Here is a 21,422-nt window from a genome sequence, read left to right as displayed (position 1 = left end):
GTCTGCCGGAAAGAGAGATCCAAGGTAGGCTTTAAATCTAGGATCGAGCACGGTGGCCAAAATGTAGTGCTCTGATTTCAACAGATTGACCACCCGTGAATCCTTGTTAAGCGAATTAAGGGCTCCATCCACAAGTCCCACATACCTAGCGGAATCGCTCCGTGTTAGCTCCTCCTTCAATGTCTCCAGCTTCTTCTGCAAAAGCCTGATGAGGGGAATGACCTGACTCAGGCTGGCAGTGTCTGAACTGACTTCACGTGTGGCAAGTTCAAAGGGCATCAGAACCTTGCACAATGTTGAAATCATTCTCCACTGCGCTTGAGACAGGTGCATTCCACCTCCTATATCGTGCTCAATTGTATAGGCTTGAATGGCCTTTTGCTGCTCCTCCAACCTCTGAAGCATATAGAGGGTTGAATTCCACCTCGTTACCACTTCTTGCTTCAGATGATGGCAGGGCAGGTTCAGTTGTTTTTGGTGGTGCTCCAGTCTTCTGTACGTGGTGCCTGTACGCCGAAAGTGTCCCGCAATTCTTCTGGCCACCGACAGCATCTCTTGCACGCCCCTGTCGTTTTTAAAAAAATTCTGCACCACCAAATTCAAGGTATGTGCAAAACATGGGACGTGCTGGAATTTGCCCATATTTAATGCACACACAATATTGCTGGCGTTGTCCGATGCCACAAATCCACAGGAGAGTCCAATTGGGGTAAGCCATTCCGCGATGATCTTCCTCAGTTGCCGTAAGAGGTTTTCAGCTGTGTGCGTATTCTGGAAAGCGGTGATACAAAGCGTAGCCTGCCTAGGAAAGAGTTGGCGTTTGCGAGATGCTGCTACTGGTGCCGCCGCTGCTGTTCTTGCGGCGGGAGTCCATACATCTACCCAGTGGGCTGTCACAGTCATATAGTCCTGACCCTGCCCTGCTCCACTTGTCCACATGTCCGTGGTTAAGTGGACATTGGGTACAACTGCATTTTTTAGGACACTGGTGAGTCTTTTTCTGACGTCCGTGTACATTATCGGTATCGCCTGCCTAGAGAAGTGGAACCTAGATGGTATTTGGTAACGGGGGCACACTACCTCAAGAAATTGTCTAGTTCCCTGTGAACTAACGGCGGATACCGGACGCACGTCTAACACCAACATAGTTGTCAAGGCCTCAGTAATCCGCTTTGCAGCAGGATGACTGCTGTGATATTTCATCTTCCTCGCAAAGGACTGTTGGACAGTCAATTGCTTACTGGAAGTAGTACAAGTGGGCTTACGACTTCCCCTCTGGGATGACCATCGACTCCCAGCAGCAACAACAGCAGCGCCAGCAGCAGTAGGCGTTACACGCAAGGATGCATCGGAGGAATCCCAGGCAGGAGAGGAATCGTCAGAATTGCCAGTAACATGGCCTGCAGGACTATTGGCATTCCTGGGGCAGGAGGAAATTGACACTGAGGGAGTTGGTGGGGTGGTTTGCGTGAGCTTGGTTACAAGAGGAAGGGATTTACTGGTCAGTGGACTGCTTCCGCTGTCGCCCAAAGTTTTTGAACTTGTCACTGACTTATTATGAATGCGCTGCAGGTGACGTATAAGGGAGGATGTTCCGAGGTGGTTAACGTCCTTACCCCTACTTATTACAGCTTGACAAAGGCAACACACGGCTTGACAAATGTTGTCCGCATTTCTGGTGAAATACTTCCACACCGAAGAGCTGATTTTTTTGGTATTTTGACCAGGCATGTCAATGGCCCTATTCCTCCCACGGACAACAGGTATCTCCCCGGGTGCCTGACTTAAACAAACCACCTCACCATCAGAATCCTCCTGGTCAATTTCCTCCCCAGCGCCAGCAACACCCATATCCTCCTCATCCTGGTGTACTTCAACACTGACATCTTCAATCTGACTATCAGGAACTGGACTGCGGGTGCTCCTTCCAGCACTTGCAGGGGGCGTGCAAATGGTGGAAGGCGCATGCTCTTCACGTCCAGTGTTGGGAAGGTCAGGCATCGCAACCGACACAATTGGAGTCGGACTCTCCTTGTGGATTTGGGATTTCGAAGAACGCACAGTTCTTTGCGGTGCTTTTGCCAGCTTGAGTCTTTTCATTTTTCTAGCGAGAGGCTGAGTGCTTCCATCCTCATGTGAAGCTGAACCACTAGCCATGAACATAGGCCAGGGCCTCAGCCGTTCCTTGCCACTCCGTGTGGTAAATGGCATATTGGCAAGTTTACGCTTCTCCTCCGACAATTTTATTTTAGATTTTGGAGTCCTTTTTTTACTGATATTTGGTGTTTTGGATTTTAGATGCTCTGTACTATGACATTGGGCATCGGCCTTGGCAGACGACGTTGCTGGCATTTCATCGTCTCGGCCATGACTAGTGGCAGCAGCTTCAGCACGAGGTGGAAGTGGATCTTGATCTTTCCCTAATTTTGGAACCTCAACATTTTTGTTCTCCATATTTTAATAGGCACAACTAAAAGGCACCTCAGGTAAACAATGGAGATGGATGGATACTAGTATACAATTATGGATGGACTGCCGAGTGCCGACACAGAGGTAGCTACAGCCGTGGACTACCGTACAGTGTCTGCTGCTAATATAGACTGGATGATAATGAGATGAAATCAATATAATATCACTAGTACTGCAGCCAGACAGGTATGTATATTTATTATGTAATGACTGATGACGGACCTGCTGGACACTGTCAGCTCAACAGCACCGCAGACTGCTACAGTAAGCTACTATACTATAGTAGTATGTACAAAGAAGAAAGAAAGAAAAAAACCACGGGGAGGTGGTATACAATTATGGATGGACTGCCGAGTGCCGACACAGAGGTAGCTACAGCCGTGGACTAACGTACTGTGTCTGCTGCTAATATAGACTGGATGATAATGAGATGAAATCAATATAATATCACTAGTACTGCAGCCGGACAGGTATGTATATTTATTATGTAATGACTGATGACGGACCTGCTGGACACTGTCAGCTCAGCAGCACCGCAGACTGCTACAGTAAGCTACTATACTATAGTAGTATGTACAAAGAAGAAAGAAAAAAAAAAACCACGGGGAGGTGGTATACAATTATGGATGGACTGCCGAGTGCCGACACAGAGGTAGCTACAGCCGTGGACTACCGTACTGTGTCTGCTGCTAATATAGACTGGATGATAATGAGATGAAATCAATATAATATCACTAGTACTGCAGCCGGACAGGTATGTATATTTATTATGTAATGACTGATGACGGACCTGCTGGACACTGTCAGCTCAGCAGCACCGCAGACTGCTACAGTAAGCTACTATACTATAGTAGTATGTACAAAGAAGAAAGAAAAAAAAAACCACGGGGAGGTGGTATACAATTATGGATGGACTGCCGAGTGCCGACACAGAGGTAGCTACAGCCGTGGACTAACGTACTGTGTCTGCTGCTAATATAGACTGGATGATAATGAGATGAAATCAATATAATATCACTAGTACTGCAGCCGGACAGGTATGTATATTTATTATGTAATGACTGATGACGGACCTGCTGGACACTGTCAGCTCAGCAGCACCGCAGACTGCTACAGTAAGCTACTATACTATAGTAGTATGTACAAAGAAGAAAGAAAAAAAAAACACGGGGAGGTGGTATACAATTATGGATGGACTGCCGAGTGCCGACACAGAGGTAGCTACAGCCGTGGACTACCGTACTGTGTCTGCTGCTAATATAGACTGGATGATAATGAGATGAAATCAATATAATATCACTAGTACTGCAGCCGGACAGGTATGTATATTTATTATGTAATGACTGATGACGGACCTGCTGGACACTGTCAGCTCAGCAGCACCGCAGACTGCTACAGTAAGCTACTATACTATAGTAGTATGTACAAAGAAGAAAGAAAAAAAAAAACCACGGGGAGGTGGTATACAATTATGGATGGACTGCCGAGTGCCGACACAGAGGTAGCTACAGCCGTGGACTACCGTACTGTGTCTGCTGCTAATATAGACTGGATGATAATGAGATGAAATCAATATAATATCACTAGTACTGCAGCCGGACAGGTATGTATATTTATTATGTAATGACTGATGACGGACCTGCTGGACAATGTCAGCTCAGCAGCACCGCAGACTGCTACAGTAAGCTACTATACTATAGTAGTATGTACAAAGAAGAAAGAAAAAAAAACCACGGGGAGGTGGTATACAATTATGGATGGACTGCCGAGTGCCGACACAGAGGTAGCTACAGCCGTGGACTACCGTACTGTGTCTGCTGCTAATATAGACTGGATGATAATGAGATGAAATCAATATAATATCACTAGTACTGCAGCCGGACAGGTATGTATATTTATTATGTAATGACTGATGATGGACCTGCTGGACACTGTCAGCTCAGCAGCACCGCAGACTGCTACAGTAAGCTACTATACTATAGTAGTATGTACAAAGAAGAAAGAAAAAAAAAACCACGGGGAGGTGGTATACAATTATGGATGGACTGCCGAGTGCCGACACAGAGGTAGCTACAGCCGTGGACTAACGTACTGTGTCTGCTGCTAATATAGACTGGATGATAATGAGATGAAATCAATATAATATCACTAGTACTGCAGCCGGACAGGTATGTATATTTATTATGTAATGACTGATGACGGACCTGCTGGACACTGTCAGCTCAGCAGCACCGCAGACTGCTACAGTAAGCTACTATACTATAGTAGTATGTACAAAGAAGAAAGAAAAAAAAAAACCACGGGGAGGTGGTATACAATTATGGATGGACTGCCGAGTGCCAACACAGGGGTAGCTACAGCCGTGGACTACCGTACTGTGTCTGCTGCTAATATAGACTGGATGATAATGAGATGAAATCAATATAATATCACTAGTACTGCAGCCGGACAGGTATATATATTTATTATGTAATGACTGATGACGGACCTGCTGGACACTGTCAGCTCAGCAGCACCGCAGACTGCTACAGTAAGCTACTATACTATAGTAGTATGTACAAAGAAGAAAGAAAAAAAAAACACGGGGAGGTGGTATACAATTATGGATGGACTGCCGAGTGCCGACACAGAGGTAGCTACAGCCGTGGACTACCGTACTGTGTCTGCTGCTAATATAGACTGGATGATAATGAGATGAAATCAATATAATATCACTAGTACTGCAGCCGGACAGGTATGTATATTTATTATGTAATGACTGATGACGGACCTGCTGGACACTGTCAGCTCAGCAGCACCGCAGACTGCTACAATAAGCTACTATACTATAGTAGTATGTACAAAGAAGAAAGAAAAAAAAAAGCCACGGGGAGGTGGTATACAATTATGGATGGACTGCCGAGTGCCGACACAGAGGTAGCTACAGCCGTGGACTAACGTACTGTGTCTGCTGCTAATATAGACTGGATGATAATGAGATGAAATCAATATAATATCACTAGTACTGCAGCCGGACAGGTATGTATATTTATTATGTAATGACTGATGACGGACCTGCTGGACACTGTCAGCTCAGCAGCACCGCAGACTGCTACAGTAAGCTACTATACTATAGTAGTATGTACAAAGAAGAAAGAAAAAAAAAAACCACGGGGAGGTGGTATACAATTATGGATGGACTGCCGAGTGCCGACACAGAGGTAGCTACAGCCGTGGACTAACGTACTGTGTCTGCTGCTAATATAGACTGGATGATAATGAGATGAAATCAATATATATGTATATATAATATCACTAGTACTGCAGCCGGACAGGTATATATATTTATTATGTAATGACTGATGACGGACCTGCTGGACACTGTCAGCTCAGCAGCACCGCAGACTGCTACAGTAAGCTACTATAGTAGTATGTATAAAGAAGAATGAAAAAAAAAAAAACCACGGGTAGGTGGTATACAATATTATATATATATATATATATATTATATATAATTATATATATATATATATATATATATATATATATATTAAACTGGTGGTGGTGATTGATTATTAAACTGGTGGTCAGGTCACTGGTCACACTATCAGCAACTTGCAAGTAGTACTCCTAAGCAGACAATCACAAAATATATTATACTGGTCTGGTGGTCAGTGTGGTCACAATGGCAGTGTGGCACTGACTCTGGCAGCAAAAGTGTGCACTGTACGTTATATGTACTCCTGAGTCCTGCTCTCAGACTCTAACTGCTCCCCACTGTCAGTGTCTCCCCCACAAGTCAGATAATTAATACAGTCACACTATCTAATCTATATCACTTCAGCAAGTAGTAGTAGTATAGTAGTACTCCTCCTAATAATGCTCCCCAAAATTACTACTACTGTGTCTCTCTCTACTGTCTCACTCTCTTCTCTAAACGGAGAGGACGCCAGCCACGTCCTCTCCCTATGAATCTCAATGCACGTGTGAAAATGGCGGCGACGCGCGGCTCCTTATATAGAATCCGAGTCTCGCGATAGAATCCGAGCCTCGCGAGAATCCGACAGCGGGATGATGACGTTCGGGCGCGCTCGGGTTAACCGAGCAAGGCGGGAAGATCCGAGTCGCTCGGACCCGTGTAAAAAAACCTGAAGTTCGGGCGGGTTCGGTTTCCGAGGAACCGAACCCGCTCATCTCTATCTCAGACATGCACAGATATACAGTCTCAGACATGCACACAGATATACCGTCTCAGACCTGCACACAGATAAACAGGCTCAGACATGCACACATACATATACAGTCTCAGAAATGCACACACATATACAGTCTCAAACATGCACACACATATACAGTCTCAGACATGCACACAGATATACAGTCTCAGACATGCACACACATATAAAGTCTCAGATATGCACACACATATACAGTCTCAGACATGCACACGGATATACAGTCTCAGACATGCACACACATATACAGTCTCAGACATGCACACACATATACAGTCTCAGACATGCACACATATATACAGTCTCAGACATGCACACACATATACAGTCTCAGACATGCGCACACATATACAGTCTCAGACATGCACACAGATATACAGTCTCAGACATGCACACAGATATACAGTCTCATACATGCACAGATATACAGTCTCAGACATGCACACAGATATACAGTCTCAGACCTGCAAACAGATAAACAGGCTCAGACATGCACACATACATATACAGTCTCAGAAATGCACATACATATACAGTCTCAAACATGCACACACATATACAGTCTCAGACATGCACACACATATACAGTCTCAGACATGCACACACATATACAGTCTCAGACATGCACACAGATAAACAGTCTCAGACATGCACACAGATATACAGTCTCAGACATGCACACAGATATACAGTCTCAGACATGCACACAGATATACAGTCTCAGACATGCACACACATATACAGTCTCAGACATACACACACATATACTGTCTCAGACATGCACACAGATATACAGTCTCAGACATGCACATGCACACAGATATACAGTCTCAGACATGCACACAGATATACAGTCTCAGACATGCACAGATATACAGTCTCAGACATGCACACAGATATACAGTCTCAGACCTGCACACAGATAAACAGGCTCAGACATGCACACATACATATACAGTCTAAGAAATGCACACACATATACAGTCTCAAACATGCACACACATATACAGTCTCAGACATGCACACAGATATACAGTCTCAGACATGCACACATATATATAGTCTCAGACATGCACACAGATATACAGTCTCAGACATGCACACAGATAAACAGTCTCAGACATGCACACACATATACAGTCTCAGACATGCACACAGATATACAGTCTCAGACATGCACACAGATATACAGTCTCAGACCTGCACACAGATACACAGTCTCAGACACGCACACACATATACAGTCTCAGACATGCACACACATATACAGTCTTAGACATGCACACAGATATACAGTCTCAGACATGCACACAGATATACAGTCTCAGACATGCACACAGATACACAGGCTCAGACATGCACACATATATACAGTCTCAGAAATGCACACACATATACAGTCTCAGACATGCACACACATATAAAGTCTCAGACATGCACACACATATACAGTCTCAGAAATGCACACACATATACAGTCTCAAACATGCACACAGATATACAATCTCAGACATGCACACACATATACAGTCTCAGACATGCACACAGATATACAGTCTCAGACATGCACACACACATATACAGTCTCAGACATGCACACACATATACAGTCTCAGACATGCACACACATATACAGTCTCAGACATGCACACAGATATACAGTCTCAGACATGCACACAGATATACAGTCTCAGACATGCACACACATATACAGTCTCAGACATGCACACACATATACAGTCTCAGACATGCACACAGATATACAGTCTCAAACATGCACACAGATATACAGTCTCAGATATGCACACAGATATACAGTCAAAATTAGAAAAAACTGTAGGTGCTACTTATTACACAAATATACAAGTGTCACTTTTCAAACTACGATAGTCTTATCTTTATCAGACTGAGCAATGGACCATTGCTTTAACACGTAAGTTTGCGTCCGTATACACTATTTTTATTTATTGATATATTGATTTATTTTTTGGGTCCCAACAGAGAATTAATATTTTCTACAGCATCCCATTATTTACAGTACACTATACAATTCAAGTTCCTGATTGATTCTCTCCGTCTGACCGTTGGTCTGTGTGTATAACATTACAGTTGTCACTGGCCATTTGCCAGAGCTTGCTAAGAGTACACTATTACAGTACGATTACTGTACTGTATATACATCTGCCACTATTTTCTCTACAGTACTGGATTATGGAGAATTAGCCACCCAGTGGTGAAGATGTGTATTGCGTGCTGTGTATGTTGTCACACCTCAACGAGCCTCTACACGCAACCCCTCAACAACCTGAGATATAGCTAAGGTCTGACAAATACTCCGTTTAGGTGGAGAAACTGCAACGATGAGGGAGGCTCCGTTTGTACTTTGTGCAGATCCAGAATCAGGTCCAAATGATATAAATATAGTTATATCTACTTATATTGAGGGCATAAACAATAACTAAAACATAATCAGAGTGTACAGGAGACTGTTCACGTAGACATCTTACCATTCTGCGAAAAACGATAACCTGAGGCCCTATGACGTTGCTGACGGTGAAGACTTGCATGAGATGAATACAGAAGAATATGTAGTCCACAGAGAGAAATACCCGGCCCAGATATACTGTATCAGTGCGGACCAATCTAGGAGAGTAATAGAATCAGCGCAACAGTTTAATCGTAGAATATGGTTATCAGACAAATTCATAATATTCTGCAACTGTTCAATGGAGACTCAAGATCCATTCCTGGCACACAGATAACAGAGGACTGAGTAAGCCCGAGGGCACATAACCCAGGATTGTGGCTGATGTATGACATTAAATGGAGTATATAGTATGATAGGGTTACAGAGGACAGTCACATAGTAGTCTAAACGATAAGTGGAGCTGGGTTTACCATTATGATTACATAGGCTAGCTGAGGCAGGTGTCTTCTTCTTTGCAGGTTTGATGTCCCAGCAGTTACACCACCCTGAGTCCAGCCAATGTAGATTCTTTTCTTTTACCTATCCCTGTGCTTTGTGTTTCTTTTCTTGTTCATCTCTCTGTTCTCTGCATTGCTTCCTAGTTCAGTCCATAATTTCCTATACACAATCCATCTCTGCCTATGCCTAGTTCATCTCTGCCTACTCCCAAGCCATCTCTGTCTACCCCCAGAACACCACTGCCTACACCCAGACCATCTCTACCTACACCCAGTCCATCTCTGCCTATGCCTAGTCCATCTCTTCCTATGCCCAGGCCATCTCTGCCTACTCCCAGGCCATCTCTGTCTACACCCAGACCACCACTGCCTACACCCAGACCATCTCTACCTACACCCAGTCCATCTCTGCCTATGCCTAGTCCATCTCTTCCTATGTCCAGACCATCTCTACCTACACCAAGTCCATCTCTGCCTATGCCTAGTTCATCTCTGCCTACTCCCAAGCCATCTCTATCTACACCCAGACCACCACTGCATACACCCAGACCTTCTCTACCTACACCCAGACCATCTCTACCTACACCCACACCATCTCTACCTACACCCAGACCATCTCTACCTACACCCAGTCCATCTCTGCCTATGCCTAGTCCATCTCTTCATATGCCCAGGCCATCTCTGCCTACTCCCAGGCCATCTCTGCCTACACCCTGTCTATATCTGCTTATGCCTAGTCCATCTCTGCCTACGCCCAGACCATCTCTACATACACCCAGTCCATCTCTGTCTATGCCCAGTCCATCTCTGTCTATGGCCAGGCCATCTCTGCCTATGCTAAGGCCATCTCTACCTACACCCCTGACCATCTCTGCCTATGCCCAGACCATCTCAGCCTACGCCCAGACCATCTCTAGTTATTTCCTGCCCTTCTCTGCCTACACCTAGGCCATCTCTGCCACCTAGGCCATCTCAGCCTATGCCCAGACCATCTCAGCCTACCCCAGACCATCTCTAGTTATTTCCTGCCCATCTCTGCCTACACCTAGGCCATCTCTGCCACCCAGGCCATCTCAGCCTATGCCCAGACAATTGCTGCCTACACCCAGACCATCTTTGTCTTCACCAAGGCCATCTCTACCTATTCCCAGATCATCTCTTCCTACACCCAGGCCATGTCTACCTATGCCTTTACCTTCCCTAACTATTCCAAAACCATCTTTCCCAATGCCTAGACCATCTCTGCCTACACCCTGACCATTCCTACTTATGCCGAGAGTCATTATACACAGGTGCAGCGGTATATACATGTGGGCATTATACACAGGTGGGCAGTATACACAGGTGCAGTATATACAGGTGGGCATTATACATATAAGCAGCAGTATATACATGTGGGCATTATACACAGGTGCAGCGGTATATACATCTGGGCATTATTCACAGGTGCAGCAGTATATACATGTGGGCATTATACACAGGTGCAGCAGTATATACATGTGGGCATTATACACTGGTGCAGCAGTATATACACGTGGGCATTATTCACAGGTGCAGCAGTATATACATGTGGGCATTATACACATGTGCAGCAGTATATACTTGTGAGCATTACACACAGGTGCAGCGGTATATACATGTGGGTAATATACACAGGTGCAGTAGTATATACATGTGGGCATTATACACAGGTGCAGCAATATATACATGTGGGTATTATACGCAGGTGCAGCAGTATATACATGTGAGCATTATACACAGGTGCAGCGGTATATACATGTGGGCATTATACACAGGTGCAGTGGTATATACATGTGGGTATTATACACAGGTGCAGCGGTATATCCATGTGGGCATTATACACAGGTGTATAAAAAGAGAAATATACTCTGCGCTTGAAACAATGTATCTAAAATATATATGTGCAGTCGGACACAGGAGATTGACTCAGTACAACTTGAATATAATATAAAACAATTTTTATATAGTATCTGTTAGAAACAACATTTACAACATTTAATAAAAACAGATAATTAATAACGGTTAGTACATTCTCTCACACAGACTAGCTAAATGAGAGTGGTCGGGTGAGTTCCGTGTGACCTCCGCTGTGGGGCCTAACACCCGTTTTCCGGATAGCTATTTCCACGGCGGCTATATTTACCGTGTATGAGCACTGCCATTCATATTTAAACCAATGAATACCACTCTGGCAAAGACGTCAATCACCCACTGTTATTATAACAGTAAATGAACGTTATATCTTCACTCCACGTGTATTTCATCTTTATAAAGGACCCTGATTGCATACTAACACAGGAACCAGCACGGGAGCATAAATTATAAATTGCACCTTTCCTTCAATGTTTTCATACAAAATTCTGAGACTGTGAGACTGTAAATATTTCTGCAGGAATTACAAACGTAAACTAACACACTGGAACGCCAGTGTTTTGATTTTCACCATCACCACTTGAAAGAGTTAATCTAATAGCTTTATTTCATGTTGTATGTTATTCCAACTCTCATTTAGCTAGTCTGTGTGAGAGAATGTACTAACCGTTATTAATTATCTGTTTTTATTAAATGTTGTAAATGTTGTTTCTAACAGATACTATATAAAAATTGTTTTATATTATATTCAAGTTGTACTGAGTCAATCTTCTGTGTCCGACTGCACATATATATTTTAGATACATTGTTTCAAGCGCAGAGTATATTTCTCTTTTTATAGTCCTTAAATGTTGCAACCTGGCAAGTTGTTTTTACTCAGCTGCTGAAACAATTTAGTTTATAAGGATTTATAATATTACAGCGCCGGGTGATCACAAACGGTCACCGATTTGTGATCTTTTTCTTCTATTATACACAGGTGTAGCAATATATACATGTGAGCATTATAGACAGGTGCAGCAATATATACATGTGGACATTATACACAGGTGCAGCAGTATATACATGTGAGCATTATAGACAGGTGCAGCAATATATACATGTGGACATTATACACAGGTGCAGCAGTATATACATGTGAGCATTACACACAGGTGCAGCGGTATATACATGTGGGCATTATACACAGGTGTAGCAATATACACATGTGAGCATTACACACAGGTGCAGCGGTATATACATGTGGTGATTATACACAGGTGCAGAAGTATATAGAAGTGGGCATTATACACAGGTGCAGCAGTACATACTGTACTGCAGGAAATTTTGAGAGTTTTGATCAGAGATGTGTAGAAAAGATAGGTAGGTGGGGCTCTGCCTCACATGTCAGACTTTTTACTCCAGAGTTTTACTATAAAAAGGATTAGAATAATACAAAGAAGATATTTCTAATATATCCTTTGTATTTTTATATACTTTATATTGTCAAAATGTAGCATATACGTTAGTATGACAGGAAAGGCTCTGCCTCCCCTCACCGCACATCACTTAACTTTACCTATGCCATGACCATCCCTACCTATTCCGAAACCATCTTTGCCAATGGCCAGACCATCTCTTCCTACACCCGGACCATCTATTCTTATGCCCAGATAATCTCTGACTATGCGCAGGCAACCCAGGTCATCTCTACCTCTACCCAGGGGCAATGCACCAATACCATGTGGTAGATTTACTATTAATTGGTTTGTCAAAGTAACTGATGATCGGTGGCTTTGACCAATGGACTGAAAGCAGGAATAGCAGCAGAAGGTAAAGCAGGTACAGATGGAGCCTCTGTTATCTTTGCCTGCTTAGTCGCAGGTGTGCACTCCCGGCGGACTGGTCGATCTGTCCGCCTAGTCACGGCCTCTGTCTGGGCATGCGGATGGACACGCTCTCCATTCAAGTAAATGGGGTGTGCCTCCATCCGGGCGCTCACAGTGACTAGGTGCACCCAGGGGGGCGCGCCTAGTCACAGAAGGAGCACAGATAACGGAGGCTCCATCTATATTTTACATTTTCTTATCTGCTGCTTTGCCACCAATCAATGACAAACTGCGCGGTAGTAAATTTATTCCAACTCTAAAGGCCCCCATCCACTAGTGAGACATATCTGAACTGATAATCGGATCCGATTTTCCCCCGACCTTCCCGGCAGCTTCCCGGAGTCCTGCAATTATGATTTGCAATAGAGTGGGGGTTTGACATCTGATGTATTGCATCCAAATGCATTCCGATGTGCACTTTCTCCTCCGATTGCCATAAATATTCATGGCAGCCGTACCGATCTGCGACTCCGATCCGAGGAGCACGGGAATGCGGATCGGATCGGATCAGAGTCGGAGGAAAATTACATGCGATGTGACACTTTTCATCCGATTCATCAAACAGAAACCTCGGAATCTGATGAAAATTGGTCATATCACACTAGTGGATGGTAGCCTTAATTCCACCTGGACACAGCTCATCATCTAACTACGACTACAATCTCACCTGCAGATGACCCCCACAGCAAAGAAACACAATGCAAGTACTTCTATCTGGTTCCAGAAATTGGTGATGTAGCGGTATGCATTTGTCACAAACCCGTACTGGGCGGGATCATAAAATAACTGCAAAAAGAGAAACCTGAGCGTCAGAAGAATCTTCACCGGGAGAAAACACATTTCCACATACAGTAAAAAGAGAGATGTGAGGAAGGGTTACCAGTCACACAGAATATAAAAAATGCTGATTATACAGAGAATAGCAGCACATACAGAATATCCTCCTGATGAAGTTACATTAAGCAATGAAACGCGTTGATGACTTTGTTATATACTGCTTTTCTATCTACAACAAACATAAGGTTTTGGAGAAATGCAAGAATGATGAGGCATTGATGAAATGTAACCAGACCAGTGTAACCTACAGTACTTACCTGAAGGACTTCAATACACACTGGGGTGATTGTTTCACTCTATCACAAAAACCAGTTCTGTAAACTTGATAATTGTCTCAGTATAACAATAGATATGTGCACCTATTATACACATACACCAGTTATTGGGAGAACAGTGTGGATGTGTGCACCTAGTAATCACATACACCAGCTATTGGGGCTGGGCGGTGCTGTACTGTAGATCTTAACACCTACCGCAGTAAATGCATACACCAGCTATTGGAGGTGTTACTGGGTCTAGCCCTGTCACTCTGTCACCCTCCATGTCCTTGCTGGCTGCCTGTGGAATTCCAAAATTGTTTTGGCACCTACGGTATCTGTTATTGTGACTTGTGTTCTCACCATTCTGAAACATGGGTGATGCCATTTTGAATTGAATCACATGACCTGCTCTGCCTACCAGCTTCCAGCAACTTCAGTCACATGTTCCGACCATCCTATCATTGCCTACAGCACCCTATTAAAGTTAGGAACTGCTGACAGCACATTGCCAGTGGAAAATGTCTCTCAGAGAATCAGTGTCAGGCTTGTGGTACAGTACCTGCTTCAGTATTGGTTTCTCAGCGTTATACTCCAGTAAAATCACTACATCCTGCTCTATTAGTGCTCCAGCACCCAGTTCCAGTGTGTCTTACAGCCTCCTCCAGCTCTGCTGCCAGCACCGAGTCCCAGTGTAACCGCAGTCTGCTACAAGGTATCTTATCCACTGCCGAGACTGCCATTATACAGACTGCCACACTGCCGGGACTAGACTGGCCATCTGGCGCTTGTGTCTGATACTGTCTAATCTGATACAGTGTAACTGTGCTGATATATTAACCCTTTATTTCTCACAGTGATACGTAGTAGCAGGATAGTCCATGGTTGAACCGGGATATACATCTACACTATCTCAACCTTTTGACCCTGCTGACCTACCAATGCATGTCTACCAATAGTAGTAGACCTATTAACTGTAGACCTTTTTAGTGTAGGTCTAATAATCCACACTCATCCCTGCCACAGTGCATGGGCTGGAGGCACTTAGACCCTGGAGAGGGTAGTTGGTACAGGAATTGCCTGTCAGGGGACAGAGAAGGGAATCTTCTCTGTAACAGTCTCAGGGAGATGACTGGACATTAGCCAGTGTCTGCTCTACCATTATGAGGCAGGAAATGAGAGTTCACAACTGCTTATGTGACCCCCGAAGATCTCCCCAATGTGCACATTTCATTGGACAGGTGTAAAATTGCTGTATTGGATTTTTTTTACATATTATATCACTTTTATGCAGCACTTTATCAGATTAGTCTTTTTGTACGGGGAGAAATTGTGGCAATAGTACTCTAACTTCCTCGTGAAGTGTTTTGGCGTCAGAATGAAGCTCTTATTACATCACTGGATGCTCCTCCATTACATTGCTGGATGCTCCTCCATTACATCACTGGATGCCAACCCCCCCCCCCCCAATACATCACTAGATGCTCCTCCATTACATCACTGGATGCTCCTCCAATACATCACTGTATGCTCCTCCATTACATCACTGGATTCTCCTCTATTACATCACTGGATGCCTCCCCCCCCCCCCCCCAATACATCACTAAATGCTCCTCCATTACATCACTGAATGCTCCTCCAATACATCACTGTATGCTCCTCCATTACATCACTGGATGCTCCTCCAGTACATCACTGGATTCTCCTCCATTACATCACTGGATGCTCCTCCATTACATCACTGGATGCTCCTCCATTACATCACTGGATTCTCCTCCATTACATCACTGGATGCTCCCCGTTTACATCACTGGATGCTCCTCCATTACATCACTGGATGCCCCTCCATTACATCACTGGATGCTCCTCCATTGCATCACTGGATGCTCCTCCATTCCATCACTGAATGCTCCTCCATTACATCACTGGATGCTCCTACATTACATAACTGGATGCCCCTCCATTACATCACTGGATGCTCTTCTATAACATCACTGGATACTCCTCCATTACATAACTGGATGCTCCCCTTTATTTTGTGAATGCGATGAGTTGTACCCTAATACAGTTATTACTTTGTATTGTTGATAGTTATTTAAAATGATCAAATGGTGTTCTTGTACCTAGTTCTAAGTGAATGAGTGGTTGCTATGTATTGCAGGTGTGGCAGGGACAGAATGACTCCACATGAGGTTAATGTGGAATTGCAAACTTTTGCAGAATTGGAGCAGCAGCAATAGGTGTGTTGGAATCCAGTCTGGGTTTTGGCTGAGTCTGTAGTAAGCCACAGCTGGGCTAATTATTATAACTTGTCTGCTACCTTTAAAAATGTATTTGTGCAGTAGGTCATTGCTTCTGATGGTGAACCAATCACACAGACGATAGGACTGGGGTTTGGGTTTATATTATGAGCCATCTGGAATTTGCATTGGGAAGATTATACTCTGTTGTGCTGTAACTGCTTCTTCTGTGTTAAAACTCCCTGTAAAATCTGACCTGCAAATCCTGCGTGAAATTGTGTAACCTGCCAGCAATAGTGCAATCTACAAGACCACTGGTGAACTATTATGTGGTTGAGGTCAGGCACCCAGGGCTGTAAATTGGCCCACAACCTTTGAATACACTGTATACTGCAATGCATAGAATATGAGACATTATGTATAATATATATAGTACATTACCTGTCGCAGCTCCTCACACAGGAGGGTTATTACCCAGGCGTACAAGAGATATTCTCTCCAAGATGGATACGTCTGGAAATCAACTATCAGGACATAAGCAAAGAGCACCAGGAAACCGATATATGACAGATAATTATAATAGAACTTGATTATTGGGGCGTTGAAGAAGGCCATGATCTTCCAGAGACAGCTGTAGGGTCTGGGTCTGTGAGAGAGAAAGAGACATCTTCCATTAGTATGTACAGTATAACGGGATCTACACATCATCCAGCCGCAGAGGAGACCAGACGTGTCCATGAGGACTGATGGCTGCTCACTGCGGACTGATGCTTGGTAGATGTGTGATTTTGGTGTGTATGGTCACAGCGTGTAGATGTGCAGCGCTATGTTTGGGACGTGGTGATGACACTGACAGGACTGTGGAAAGAGACTGTGGACATTTATACAGATGCAGAATGCTATTAGCATACCTCCCAACTGTCCCTGATTCAGTGGGACAGTCCCGCTTTTCTGCAATGTCCCGCTGTCCCGTGCGCAGGCTGAAGTATCCTGCAGGCAGTAGGAATGCGGGGGGCAATTCAGAGTGAATGGATGGTGAGTGTATGCACTCAGTGTGCTGTACAGTTGGTGCACGGAGGGACATGGGGATGACCAGCAGCTGCCGGAGTGCTGGACTCACCCCCAGGGTGACAATAGATGGGGGCGTGTAACACATTCAGGCCCACAAAATGGCACACTTCAGTGAGTGTGACCTAGCGGGCACTAGGCCGCACCCCCTTTCACGCACATGTGTGAGAGAGAGTAGCCTGTGCTTTACAATGTAGGGAGTGTTAGGCTATGGTGCTCTCTGTACCTGTCTCCTTCTGTGTACCAGTCTATGGGTGCATCCCCTAGTGTGAGACCTCTAGTGCCAGGAGTCACTCAGAGGTGGAGTTATATGATGTAGTTCCTGTTCCTCCATCTCAGAGAGAGTAAGGAGAGTGTAACATGCAGAAAGACTGAGAGACAGTGGGGGACATTTACTGAGCAGTGATAAGAGCGGAGAAATGAGCCAGTGGAGAAGTTGCCCATGGCAACCAATGAGCACTGAAGTAACATCTATAATTTGCATACTATAAAATCATACAGAGCTGCTGATTGGTTGATGGGGCGACTTCTCCACTGGCTCACTTCTTCGTTCTTATCACTGCTTAGTAAATGTCCCCCAGAGTCCTGGTGTACAAGTGTGCAGAGCTGAGACTGGTAGCAGATCTCAGCTACAGAGACTCACAGTGTTTCAGTACATGCTGCATCATCTTCTCTACAGTGGGAGTCAGACTGCATGGCTGTGCAGTATCCATGCTTCACCACCACAGACATCTCCTGATAAGTACTTGATTATCACTATCACTGTTACATCTGAGTCACTTGTGTTCATTGAATAAACCTGCATTACTGTTAAAGTAGTGTGTGGACTAATGTCACTGCACCAGATAGCCCAGTACACTCTGCCAACAAGTGCAGAAAGGATGTATAACACAGGACACAGCATGAACTTTGCTAAGCTGAAAGGTTCAGAGAATTATGCCACATGGATGATTGCCATGGAGATGCAGCTTAAGCGGGAAAAGTTGTGGAAGCTTACTATAGACCCGGGAGCAGGTCTAAACCCAGATGATGTAGATAGAGCCATCGGGAAGATAGGTAAAGCTGTGGAGCAGCATGTCTATTCAATAGTCAGTGGGAAAGTGTCAGCTAATGACATGTGGACAGCCCTGCAAACTGCATATGAAGATAAAGGTCTAATGAGAAGGATAACTTTAAGATGCATGCTTCTGTATATGGAATGAAACTGAGTGCCTGCAAGGACATGAATGATTACATTGATAAGTTATTGTTGATAGCTCAGCAGTTGGCATCTTTCGGGACAGAGGTGGACGAGGAAGAAGTCACAATGGCCATGTTACAGAATCTGATGCAAGAATTTGATTTTCTGGTGATTGCATTATTCAAATGACGCTAAACTGACAATGGAGATTATAAGAGCCAAATTGCTGCAGTTCCAAGATTGTATTCCTGTCGAGACCATAGCTGAGGGTTCTGCCTGGATCACAAAGGGCACAAAGTTCAGAAAGCACAAATTCAAGTGTTTTGTAGGTCACAAGATAGGACATAAAGCTTCAGATTGCAAGAAGAGAAAGTCCAGTGGTGCGCAGAAGCAGCGTGACAAGCCAAACGAGTCAGCACTGAATGTAGCAGACATTCACAGTAAGGATTGTTGGTACATGGACTCAAGGGCCACTAGACATTTCAGATGCATTAAGCATTGGTTCAATTCTTTAACACCGTGTGTTCCCTCTACAGTTACAGGGATTGGAAATAAGGCCCTTACTACATCACAAGCTGGGACAATCACAGTATGTTTAAGAATTGGAGGTGGGACAGTTGTTACAGATATCCAAGATGTGTTGTACGTGCCTGATTTAGGAAGTAATCTCATTGCTATCAGCATCCTAGAGAAAAAGGCTATAAAGTCCAATTTCAGAAGGGCAAATGTATGGTGCTGAATAAAAGAGGGACTGTTATTGCTTCAGCAACCTGGTGCAACCAACTATATGTCCTGGACACTGAGGTGTGTACTGCAATGATGGCTACTGAGGAAAAACAGTCACTGGAGCTGTGGCACAAACGCTTGGGTCATCTGGTTTATGACATCGTCCAGAAACTGCTAGATGGAATGGTAACAGGGATCACCGTGAGCAACGCTGAAAGACCCATGTGTGAGAGTTACATAAAAGGCAAGCAAACTCGCAACCCATTTCCACAATCAGTTAATAGAGCAGAGAAGCCGTTAGCTCTAGTGCACACAGACGTGTGTGGTCCAATGGAGGAAGAATCAATCAGTGGCTACAGGTATTTCATGACTCTCATTGATGGCGCCACGAGAATGACACACGTGTACTTTCTTAAGGAGAAGAGTGAAGTTGTCAACAAAATTGTGGTGGAGAATCAGACAGGTCTGAAACTAAAGATCCTGAGATCAGACAATGGTGGAGAGTATGATAACAAAGTCTTATCCGCATTCCTTAGGAAATATGGCATAAAGCATTAGCTAACAATTGCGTACACACTGGAACAGAATGGTGTGACAGGCAAACCGCACAATTGTTTATAGAGCACAGACTATGCTAAGTGATGCTGGCCTGCAAAAAAAAAAACTTTGGGCAGAAGCAGTATCTGCTGCAGTATACCTATAGAATCGTGCACCTACAGTGGCCATCTAAGGTAAAACGCCACTGGAGGCGTGGTCCAGGAAAAAGCAAAGTGCCAGTCATCTTCATATCTTCGGGAGCAACGCTTTTGCACATATACCAAAGGAGAAAAGGAGAAAGCTAGATCCAAAATCCATAGAATGCACAATGCTTGGGTACTGCAAAGAAAGCAAAGGATACAGACTTTGGGATGTTACAATTAAACGTCTTCTTAAATCCAGAGATGTGGTGTTCTATGAGACAGCACCACTAACTGGAGCAGTGGAGCAACAACAAAATGTATTATTGGATGTACAGGCAGCAGAAAGCGTGTCTGAATCTGAGAGTGTCAAAGCAGACAGCAAGCCAGGGAGCAGAAGTTCCATGAGGAGTAGCAAGGTATTCCAGCCAAGAAATACAGTGAGGAGTCTACAAACATAGCTTACTGTGAACCTCAAAACATACAGGAAGCAAAGTCAAGCAGTGATTGGACCGAGATTGGACCGAGTGGAAGTCAGCATTTGATACAGAACTGTCAGCACTAAATGATAACAGTAAATGGTCTATGGTTGATAGACTAAGGGACCGTAAAATGATTCAAAACAAATGGATTTTCTGCAAGAAGGTGAACGCAGATGGGACAGTAGCTCGTTACAAAGCCTGCCTTGTTGCCAAGGGATATATCCAGAAGTATGGAATCGATTACGGAGAGATCTACTCACCAGTCGCAAGGTATAGCACCTTAGGGCTAGTGATTGCTATTGCTACACTACATGAACTACTGTTATATCAACTAGACTTTGATTCTGTATTCCCTAATAGAGAATTGATTGAAGAAATTTATATGGAACCACCTGAACATTATGATATGTACGTACAGTATTCCAAACTGGGAAAGTTTGTCTCTTGAAGAAGTCGCTATACGGCCTCAAGCAAAATGGTCATTGCTGGTATGTAAAATTGGATGCAGCATTACTAGAAATGAAGTTTGTTAGGTCAGAGACTGATCACTGCCTATACCACAAAATCATCAAAGATAAGTTCATCA

At 44.1% G+C, this 21,422-nt stretch overlaps 1 protein-coding gene across 1 annotated transcript in view; it reads right to left on the bottom strand.

Annotated features, from left to right (window-relative positions):
• Nucleotides 1-21,422, bottom strand: part of LOC135051255 (transient receptor potential cation channel subfamily M member 2-like) — a 195,941-nt gene that overhangs the window by 26,783 nt on the left and 147,736 nt on the right. The window contains exons 16-18 of the mRNA XM_063957338.1: nucleotides 17,145-17,349; nucleotides 14,037-14,155; nucleotides 9,191-9,326 (exon numbers count right to left, since the gene is read on the bottom strand). Of these exons, the coding sequence (XP_063813408.1) occupies nucleotides 9,191-9,326; nucleotides 14,037-14,155; nucleotides 17,145-17,349 (460 nt within the window). The remainder of the gene's footprint in view (nucleotides 1-9,190; nucleotides 9,327-14,036; nucleotides 14,156-17,144; nucleotides 17,350-21,422) is intronic.

The sequence above is a fragment of the Pseudophryne corroboree genome, chromosome 2 (assembly GCF_028390025.1).
Source record: "Pseudophryne corroboree isolate aPseCor3 chromosome 2, aPseCor3.hap2, whole genome shotgun sequence".
Taxonomy (NCBI): Eukaryota; Metazoa; Chordata; class Amphibia; order Anura; family Myobatrachidae; genus Pseudophryne; species Pseudophryne corroboree.
The sequence above is the reverse complement of the archived record's forward strand: the minus strand, read 5'-3'. Positions and strand labels throughout refer to the sequence as shown.